General features: G+C 34.1%; 1 protein-coding gene across 1 annotated transcript; it reads right to left on the bottom strand.

Annotated features, from left to right (window-relative positions):
- Positions 1–1,342: 1,342 nt before the first annotated feature.
- LOC121268460 (U-box domain-containing protein 33-like) lies at positions 1,343–5,376 on the bottom strand. The gene is made up of 5 exons (XM_041172754.1): positions 5,271–5,376; positions 4,556–5,039; positions 3,984–4,103; positions 2,908–3,339; positions 1,343–2,312 (listed from the first exon to the last, which is right to left on the bottom strand). The coding sequence occupies exons 1-5, from the start codon at positions 5,369–5,371 to the stop codon at positions 1,587–1,589; spliced, it is 1,863 nt and encodes a 620-aa protein (XP_041028688.1). The 5' UTR covers positions 5,372–5,376; the 3' UTR covers positions 1,343–1,586.
- Positions 5,377–11,616: the final 6,240 nt, after the last annotated feature.

The following is an 11,616-nucleotide window of genomic DNA, read 5'->3' as shown; positions in this document are numbered from 1 at the left end:
CGGATAATTTCCTATACGATGTCCTGATCAGCAGGCTATTACTTGCACTAGAGTGCCAACTCAGCCAGAGGAGTGGGTTAAAGATCAGATGAGCTCCCTCGATATAACCATGCATCGACGTAGAATTGGACAGGCTAGGGGACGTCAGCCACCCCTATAGAGGATCTAGTTCCTTCGACACAGTCTGAGCCAGGTCATGTGGGGAGTAGTAGTCAGCAGCTGCCGAGTACATCTACAGGAGATGCGCGGCCTGCTTGGGTTGATGCAGTGATCTCACAGCTGACTGCACATATCGATCATAAGATCGATCGATCGCTCACGGCTATAGAGACGTCTATATCTGAGATCACCCATCATGTAGGTAACCTCAACAACAAGGTTGATACCTTGACTGAGGAGGTACGGAGTTTGAATTTTGGAACAACGCTATCATCTGAGTGTTGTTTAAGAAATTCGATCATATTTTTTATTTTGCTTTTATTATTTGTAAAGAAAAATATTATTTAATATTTCTATAATTTTTCACCATTCAATTCTCAATCTTATATAATGTTATATTTTCTATCTTTAATTCTAAATCACTGCACTTCATATATATATAAACATAAATATATATTTATATATTACAAATTCTGCATTTATAAATATATACAAATCAATTATATAGACTTGTTCACAAATTATGCACTATAAAAATCACTTAATTTTTAAATTAGAGTAATATTTAATTAAAATTGGCGCCAACGTTCAAACGTTAGTAATTAACGTTCGCAAGCCCCATCTAAAACGTTCGAACGTTAATTACTAACGTTCGAACGTTGGCGCCAATTCATTTCACATTCGCACGTTAGTAGCCACAATGTTCGAACGTATATGTGATGTTCAAACGTAAAATTTCTATACGTTAGAACGTAAAAAAAATCCCATCTGTCTTTAGTGAAGGTTTCCAGAATTCATCACAGAAAAGAGTTTTTAGTGACGGTTTGGATACTGTCACAATTTTCTAACCGTCACTAAAAAGCAATTGTATTGTACTGATTGAGTATTTGTGACTCTTCAAGTTTTTATATTTTTTCTACTTTTAAGATTAGGTAAGAATATATGAAACTGGACTTCTTCTAGGGCAAACGCAATACGCAACTTCTATTTATATAGATGAGATAATAAACAACACAAGATAATGTATAGATCTAACCCATGTGTAATTGAATAAATGTCAATATGAAAGAAAATATTCGATCTTGTTTGTTTCTCTGCATTTGGGCATTAACATGAAGTCCTAAAGCCAACAATCTACAATTACTCTTCTCTTATAGAATACATAGATCAAATATTCAACTGAGTTCTTAACCCCAAGGGAAATACAAGTTTGTTTGATGCACGTTGGCACTTCACAAAAATTCATTTGAGAAAGCACTTGGATCATCAAAGAAAGAGTATATATGGATTGAATAGAAAATAGCGAAAAAAAAAAAAAAAACAATTGGAGGGTGCTGAATGGTGGTCAGAGAGAGAGAGAGAGAGGTATCTGTGATGTTCAGGAAACAAGCAAAATGAAGTATAAACTAAAGAGATTGTTGGTACCATTAACCTTTACGACCAATCTGGGTTGAGGATGAGGCTACGGATGATGCCATGATTGATTCGAGTACCTCCCAGACATCTGATCCAAGTTCTGGTCGGTTCTTTTGGTTCCTGTCACAACATGGCAATGCCAATTCAGCCAAGGTCTGAGCAACCACAATTGGCCAATCTCCAGCTGAAGGATCCAAGAGAGCTTTCAAATTTCCATCACCTAAGGCAGACTTCACGTCATTTGCTATGGAGATGGCAGGTCGATTAGTCAACAATTGTAGCAATATGATTCCAAATGAGTAAACATCAGCCTTCATGGTAAGCACTCCCGTTTCAAAGAAATCAGGATCTACATAAGCTATGGTGCCCTTTGGGATAGTTATACGACATAGTGTTGTGTTGTTGTTTGAACATTGATCATGGCATAACACTCGACAAATTCCAAAGTCGCTAAGTTTCGAAACAAAGTTGGCATCAAGGAGGATGTTGGAGGGTTTTAGATCACCATGTACGATACTATGAGGTTTACTGGAATGGAGATATACAAGGACAGAACACAACTCCGTAGCAATACTGATTCGAGTTTGCCAGGACAATGGAGGACTCTTGTCCCTACATCTAAGTCGATCTTCAAGGCTTCCATTAGACAGATACTCGTATATAAGTGCAAATTCTTCTGGGCAAGATCCAACAAGCCTCACAAGATTCGGATGCCTCAATTGACTTAATACACGAACCTAATCATACACAAAGAACAAATGAGAGTAGAATGCAAAACTTTGAAAGTCATTGGTACTACATATCTATGAAAAAATTAATTATATGATATTGCAAAGAAAGAAGTCAGAAATAATTAAATTAAAAATTAGTGTATTATATCCTTACAAAAAATGCAGCATATTCAAGCATGTAGATCGAAGAAAGTTAGATTCATGTATGCAAGTCACAATGCTAGAACTGTATTGGTCCATATAGATGAATGACTACAGTGTTTTACAATGAAGCACACATGCATCTATGGGATTCTAAAGGATTGGAGCGACGATCTTTCAATTTTTCAAGTTTGTGAGGAGAACGCACCCTCCATGGTGCAGACATTATAGGAGTTGATCTGCAAGAGAATTTAATTAAAAGTTTATTTTCAAGTCAAATCTTGTTATGCCAATGGTATGGAAAGCTGATCATGTTTCCTGCAAACTTCCAAATATTAACTTTTCTTGCAAGGATAGCCCATTCTTGTCTCCTTACAACTTATGATGCAAACTTTGTAATGCGCAATGAAATTTACATAACCATTTTAAAGATTTAAATGCTTTTAAAAAAATAACATACCTCCATTTGAAACTCTGAGCGGCCTTGCCCGCAACTAGAATGTAAGCTCTGAGGATTTAGCCTCTTTATAGCAACCTCGATTTGACGTAGATAGCCTTTGTATATGTTGCCATATCCTCCTTCTCCAATTTTCAAGGATTCATTGAAGTTTTGAGTTGCTTCCTTAATCTCCAACAGTGAGAACTCAAAGAACCGAGGCATATTCCAACTTGAGCATTCTCCTTGTTTATATCTCAGCTCTTCAGCTTCTTTAACTGCGTTATCCCGTTCCATCTGCAACTCTACAATTTGATTCTTTAATGATGTTTCACGTTCTTGGAAAATCTGGAACTTTTCCATGAGTTGGTCTATCTTATTTTTCATCATTTCAATTTCTCTCTCTTTTGCTTTCCCTTCCTCAATTTCTCTTCTGAGTATCAACTCTTCTTGGGCCTGTGATGGATTTTAGGCAATTTGCAGCTGATTTTAGAACTTTAGAAGTTATATAGATAGAAGTTTCAAGAATCATTGTAACGATAGTCATGTAGAAGTTTTACATTTTATTCTAACAAGATTTTCACCCTTTTGATCGATTAACTATGTTTATGTCAGTTATCTACCATCTGAGAAGAATTCTAGATCCTAGGATAGATGGAAAAATCGGTAGAAGTTGTTAACACGATATAATTAACCATCACAAAGGATGTTGTACATTGTAAATTTCTGATAGTTTGAGAATACGCCATTTCATTTTTTATGGTTTGTGGTGTAAAATGTAAACTACTATTAGTTGGAGGATATGGAAATTGCGTTTCCCTTCAATTTTAAGAAGAAAAGGTTAATCAAATTTTGTAGAACAAGCTTGAAAATGTAAAAGAAAATTTCCAGAAAAGGAAAACATTCAAGATGTAAGAAATGCTGATCATTATCTATTTTCTCATCATCCTCTCATTATCTCAAGATGTGACACTAGATGATTAGAGACTAGTTATTATGTTTTACTTGCATGTGAACCTATCGTTTAATGTCACATTATGGAATGGTGAAATGATGATGAGAAAGATGATGAGTAGAATTTTTCAATACAAAAACTTTACCTTGCCCATAGCCTCACCGAGCTCTCTTGCTACTTTTTGCTGCAAGAGTGTCAATTTTGCCGCATCTGCCATCACTTGTTGAAGTCTCTCATAATGAGGATTATCTAAATTACTCTTGTCCTGCTAGGATCAATTCAGATGAATGTCCACATGGTTTGTAGAAAAATTCATTCTTTTTATAAAGTTATAAATATTCTCTTTTATTTTTTTAATATTTTGGAAAATTTAACTAATTTTTAATTTTTAAAAACTTACGTACCTTATATTATTATTTTTTAATAGGATATAACTATGCCATGTGTCAGCAGGGCAATTCTCCCATTAAAAAGTTGTAAACTTATAGAAGTTTTTGCAAAATAGTATAAAGTTCATTTTATAAGTGCCCCATGTATATAAGAGTAGTTTTGAAATATACATGTTTATATCATTTAAGAAAACAGAACCCACCATAAAAAAATAATGTTTTTTTTTTTCAAAATTAAGGTTTGTGCAAGAGTTGCATATTCTAAATCTGTACAAATCATTCTCCTATATATAACCACAAATTATTTTTATTATTTTTTTGCACATACCGCAACACTTCGAGCTTCGTTAAAAAATGCAACGTCCACAACAGAAGAGCTGCCTGGTGTGAATGGAGTACTCATTAACTCGAACCCCTCCCTTGTTGGAGTACTTGGTTTCAGTACTAATGGACTTAGAGTAAAATCAAGAACTCCTTCAGGAGAGTATGTTGAACGACTTGAACCTGAAGGACTCCTTAATGATAACACATCCGATTCATGATCAGAAGTAGTACTATTGTGTTCTGCCTCAGACCTGCTCTTCGGAGATATTGAAGGCTCTTTGGTGCCTCCTCGGAACATAGCATTGGAAACACTCTTTACCATATTTCTATCCTCCCTTATATGATTTTGTGCAACAGATTGTGATCTCAACAAGTTTGAGCATCCAATTTCAGCCTCATTGCTATTGTTCCCAGACGGAACTGATCGTGATCTCAAGACCATGAGGCTCGATTCTCCATTTTGATCTATGTGATCTATACGTGGTTTTCTGTATATATGTAGATGGTACTTGAATTAATTAGTAAGTGGACACTGAACATATATATATATATATATATAGATGAATTTTGAGTAGATTTTCATGCTGTAGAAGTCACGTCAGTGAAAAAGTATTCCAACGACTTTCAAATATATATGGGTTGAAGGAAACTCAATAGAGTGAAAGTTTTCAAGTGTATTCTTCCCAAAACGCAAACAGAAAATTAGCAATCAAGCTAACCTGGTATGTATGAGGCAGCCCTTACAAATAAATTGTATGAAACAATCCACAGGTGCTCGTTCGCACACGTATTTTGCCTTTTCAGACTTGATGCCGATCATTTTTCTGCCATGCATGTCAAGCAATATTAGATAAGCAAACATTTCAAAGGTGAAAGATATATTCAATTATAAACTACCTAACTGAATCTAATAGCTGATTTCTTTCCATTTGAAAAGAGTGTGCCAAAGACAGAACAAATTAACCAGTATTCATGTCAAGTGGCATGCGCAGTTATCAATTTATGATTTATTAATTTTCTGTATCGAATTATTAGTTTAAATAGTTGCCTTTTTAGGCAATTGACTAGGTTGTTCATCTCTCTCTCTCTCTCTCTCTCTCTCGATTTTGCCATATAGCTTTTTTATAGTCAGATTTAAGTGTTCCTAGCTATAGGCAGCCTTTAGTGCACCGAGAGAAGTTCCAACACTTGAAGATGAGCTTCCTAAAGGAGTTGACAACATGTCCGAGGGAGTTCTTACCAAAGATGGTCTATTTACTAGGAATTTAGGTCTAGATTATTGTTTAAACCATGCCCAACTCACATTACATGAGAAAATCACGTTTTTTTAATCCCTAGATATAGCATGTCTCACATGCATGTACTACAAGAAAATTACTTATTTATTGCTAGTTATTTCTTGTAAAAATATTTATTTCTTGTCAAAATGAGTTTGTTTTCATCATAAATAGTCATTATATATAGTATCAAATAATCAATTGCAACTGTTCCTTTTTCTTGTAGTGACATACTAGCCTAGCAAGCTCAGAATCACAATTTTCACCAAACGGTATTGAAGAATATATATATATATATATATAGAGAGAGACAGAGAGAGAGAGAGAGAGAGAGAGAACTTGCTAAATTTTTTGGTTAGATTGGTACGTAGACGGTAGACTCTAGCGTCTATCTCACAGTATCTAGCGAGATTTCAAATTTTCAATGAATGTATGAAATTCTAGTAAAAACAAAAATCAAATTAAATAAATAACAGTTGTTGGCCACATGATCTAGCTAGCTAAGTCTGCCGTCACCATTAGATATCTACAGTGCATACATATATACACGTACATGCATGCATAGAACAAGAAAGTGAACATGACTAGCTAGCTAGGAGCTGGCTCGAGGGATGATATATATATATATATAGAAAAAGTTGTAGTACCTTTTATAGTGCTTTTCTGCTGCTGCTCCCATAACAAGCCACTTGATCCCATACTGAGTGATGAGTTTTACAATCCCTTCTTCAATATTTTCCATTTCAGTTTGTCGTATCTCTGCTTGTACCTACATTTTTAAAAAAACCGCAATGCCAAAGAATATACTTAAAAACTCAAAAATTCTATTAATTTCCGGCCAATCCATTAGTTCGAAAGGAATACTTTGGATAAATTTGCATGACATGAAGCCTAACTTTTGAGAAATTATATATATAACTAAATATGAGGCTAGCTTCTAATTATTAATTTTTATATCCTATTATCTTGAATATATATATATATATATATATTATATTATTTAAAGGTAACAAGGAAAACCACCATTCACTCTCAAGATACACACACACACACACACACACACATATTTTGGAAAACTTTTAACAGCTTGTTACTCAAATCAGTCATTCTTCATCATGTTCACTTTTAACAACTTTACTCAAATCTTTTTTTTTTTTTTAATAAGATGTCATATATATATATATATATATATATGCATTGTGATATAATTCCTCTTTTTCATTTCAACATATATATGAGCAAAATAAAATAGTACAACTTGTGTGGTCATACCAAATATTATTATTCTAATTTTCATTTCTACTTCAGAAAATTGAAAGCAAAATCTTTTCAAGGAAATTAACCAAACGAAAATAAAATCTGAAAAACGTTGTAAATTAATTAAAGAGATAATATAGAAGAACAAAGATCTGTTACCCCATTTTTCCACATATTTGGTCATATTTATGGAGGATCTCATACATATTTTGCCTATCTCTTTCCTCGTGCTCGGTTACCAACATTTCATTCACATATTTTGCTGGAGTTTTTGCAGGACCCACTGCGAAAGCAAGAAGGAAAAACAAAAAATTGTAAAGGCCATTGTTTTTAGCAGTTTTCCATACTATCACCCAGATAATGAGTTCAGAACCCCAGAAGAAATTTACAAACAAATTTGACTGATGAGGTTTTCCCACCCCAATATTACTAACTAAATTATATGATCGATTTCAATTTTCCAAGTTTCTTTTCATACAAACATGCAGCATGTGTATATATATTCGTGAATATAGAGCTAGCTAGCTTACAAGGATGGCGGATGAGCTTTGGTGGCGGATGAACGTGAAGAATACAAATCCTCCTTCCCCCAGAGTTATGAAAAGCCCATAAGAGAATGGATTTGCCCTCTTCCTCATCTTTTCCCACTGCTACGCATATCGTATCCTCACTCACCTTTTCCATCAAGTCCTGATCTAAAGTAAACAAGACCTTGATCCCCTGCTGCTGCTACTGCTGCTGCTGCTGCTGCTGCTGCTTGCCATATTTTAATATGAATTAGACGTTGATCCCTTGCGAGGTTGCAGAAGATAATCAATTTCATCAGAGCTTTACACAATCTGGCTCGTTTATATGCATATTTCTTTATTCAAAAGGAAGGAAGGAGAATATATACATATATATATATATATATATATATTTGATAATCTTTGTAAAAACAAAGTGGAGAAAGTCTTGGTAATTAACTGAGCTAGCGCGCGTTTCATGGTTCTGCCAAGTTTCTGATCATCGGTTTTGGAATATGGTTCTCAACTCATCATGTGAAAGGAATTGCAGCTTATTGGCATTGACCCGAGGGTTCCGCGTACGTATAAGTAGACAAGACTTAATTAAAAAAATATGATATATTTATTATACGTGCTAGCTGTAGAATAAAAGACAATGAATACAAGGTCGATCGAGCATGATCATGATATACATATATAATCTCTTATATATATATATATGTATATAGTTATTTTTTTACAACTCTATTTTAAATAAATAAATTTAATTATATAAAATTTAGACTTCAATAATAGTAATAATAACTTTAATTAATTTGACGCTAGCTTCTAATGAAGTGACACTACCACATATAAAATTGTGTAAGGAAATGTGAAAATGGATGTATGTGTGTATTAGATTCGGTAGTTATTTGCATAACGTACATGACAACTGTGATTTGAGTTGAATTTGAGGAATTAATTAAAGAAACTAATTCGTCCAGCAAGTGCTGCGCCCACCAAAAAACAAAAAAAGAAAAAAAAAAAAGAAAAAAAAGAGAGGAAATTTTCCATGCACGGACATATATATATATATATGATCTGCAGCTTCCTCGTCCTTCCTAATTGGCAGACATATATGGGTGCACCTTTCCCAGATATAGCAGATCATCACCTCTGGGTAGTACTCAGCTAATTAGCCACACATACAATGGTTGAAAATTTCTACAGCAACAGCGCGCCCAACAATAACAGATGATCAATAGTTCTGATTATTTCTTGTTCAGTACACCAAGAGGAAAAAGAAATTGCTTTGTAAATTGGAAGCTAGCTGGATTAATTATTTATTGTTCAGTAGACCAATTCTTCATGTTCTTGGTCTAACATTTTCATATATATTAACTCTAAGAACCCCAAAAGTCTATAAATAACACTAATAACATTTTCATTATTCAAACCTAAGTGATATCATACTTGACTAAGTCATAAAACAAAACTTAGAATAATCTGTTTGCATGAGAACTTAGAAACCGAACATATATGCATGCTTTTGAACTTGAAACAAAGTGACCATATCCTTGATTTTTATGTAATAAATCTTACAATAACACAACGAGATATCTCACATTCAAGTTCTAACTTGATCTAAATATCAAATCTAGCATGTCATAACAAAAATTTCATCAAATCAGCCCGAGAGCCTCTATATCATGCTTAAATTAAACTCTTGCATTTCATCATCATTCCAACAAACGCTACAAGAAATCTGACTTTTAGCGTCACATACTATTAACGCAAAAAGGCAAAAGCTATGACGCAAATAAGTATTTGCATCCATTATTCATCGACGCAAGGGAGACGATAATACTCACTCACAACAATACTTTCGCGTCGAATATAAATAACGTTGCTAGAAGGCATCATTTGTGTCGTAATCTGGAGACGCAAAATTTCTTTTATTTAATCACAAATGATGTTTGTTACAGTAACAAAATTATCTGTTTGCGACGATGTTATGGTGTCGAAAATGTAAAGCCACAAATCCATCCTCACTCCTGGCAGCTCAAATCGACGCAAAAAAGTTCAAATATATTGACGCCAATGATGAGTGCCATCCACGTCTCAAAATCAGTTTAGCGTCCAATGTTTATTTTGTCGCAAATAATTGCACTATTTGCGTCGTAATATTCGGACGCAAAATTAGAATTTTTTTATTCGCAAATGATGTTAGATGCTGAGGCAAACTATCTATTGGTGACGATGATATGTTGTCGTAAAAACATACAACCGCAAATAAATTTTCATTACCGACAGCTAAAATTGACATCAAAAGGGCAAATACTTTGACATAAATGATGATTTCCATCCACACCTTAAAATCACATTAGCGTCGAATATCAATATTGACTCAAATAAATTGACTATTTGCGTCATAATATTACGACGCAAAATTAGAGTTTTTTCTAGCAAATGAAGTTGGATACAGTGACGCAAGTAATTATTTGGGACAATGTTATGGTGTCGTAAAAAATTCAAGTCTTATTACCAGCACATGTGTTTGATCGCAAAAGAAAACAATCAAGTCAGAGAGTTCACTTAACATGGCTCGATAGTTCGCTCGAGCTATAATCAAGTCAGAGACTTCTCTCAACATGGCTCGATAGGTCGCTCAAGCTACATTCAAGTCAGAGACTTCGCTCGAATACGCTCGACAACTCGCTCAACCTATATTCAAGTAAAAGAGTTCGCTTGATTTGGCTCGACATGTCGCTCGAGCGAATGTGAATCCAGAAAGTTCGCTCGACTTCGCTCGATACTTCGCTCGAGCCAGTGTTCTGAAAACTGTATTTTTCCTTAGTTTTAAGCGCCTCTTTCTTGATTATAACAATTAAAGTTTATATTGTGGATTTGAGGTGGTGTCTTACACCCGGAGTGGTTTTAGATTTTAATTCGGTTATTCAAATGAGTTTCCACTTCGTGAGCACATCATTATGTGTTAATTATTTGTGGGGATTTGTTTCATTGTTTAATTGCTTGCTTGTCAATATTTGTTATTAGACCAGAAAAATTGAACAACCCCTATTCATCCCTCTCTAGGTGTTGTGTTGGGTAGAACTTTTGTTTTTTCAGATCTATTTAAATATTTGAAAAACCGTTTATGATTTCTAGAAAAGCAGTACCTATATTCAACCACTGACATAACACCATAGGGACGGCTTTTGTGTGAACATGCTATAATATTCCATATTAAATGCAACAATTTCCAGTAATTCACACAATAGATCTGGTGCAATAATGTAAATACAAACCTTTGAAATACCACTAGTAGAACATATAAATTACAATATTCCATCTCTCAGTAGTAAACCCTTTAATACAAAATCTAGATCTCTGAAATACAAGCAGTACATCATACCAAGTATAAAATGCCGTTGTCATAAACCCTTCAAACCAGAATTTGGAAATATTATAGTTAAAATACATAGCTTGGACTGACTTGATAGCATCACACAAGGTCAACATTCAATAGATAAAAAAACTTCTATGGAATTGATTACATTCCCTCACAACCTACCACTCCATGACTCAGTTTACCCCAAAGTGTCTTAGGCTGGCCATTTGTAATCAACAAAAGAAAATAGCAAACATCTACCAGTATAATGCAGAATCTACCATTGTTGTAGGGCACAGTAGTATGAGACATCCTGTAAAGAAATTTTTCTGATTAGTCTCATTTTTTCTTTTCATCTTAAAAAGTAGGATAATTGGATAAACCACTCTCCTTTAATTTCTTTGTTAAGTTTAGTAACATGATAAAAGGGTGTATCATGCTACATGAAAATTTTATAGATCAACAATAAATTACTCATGAATCTGCTCACAAAAGAAATTCATTTGATAATATAACTGGCAAGTTAGGTGAACAATAGGAAATGGAAGTAAAGATATTGTGCAGTGGAAACACCATTCATTATACTGAATATGGAAGTAAAGATAGTTTCCTTTTTAGGAAAAAAAAGGACAACATACTCGAGGTTTCAGTCAAA

The sequence above is a fragment of the Juglans microcarpa x Juglans regia genome, chromosome 1D (genome assembly GCF_004785595.1).
Source record: "Juglans microcarpa x Juglans regia isolate MS1-56 chromosome 1D, Jm3101_v1.0, whole genome shotgun sequence".
Taxonomy (NCBI): Eukaryota; Viridiplantae; Streptophyta; class Magnoliopsida; order Fagales; family Juglandaceae; genus Juglans; species Juglans microcarpa x Juglans regia.
The sequence above is the reverse complement of the archived record's forward strand: the minus strand, read 5'-3'. Positions and strand labels throughout refer to the sequence as shown.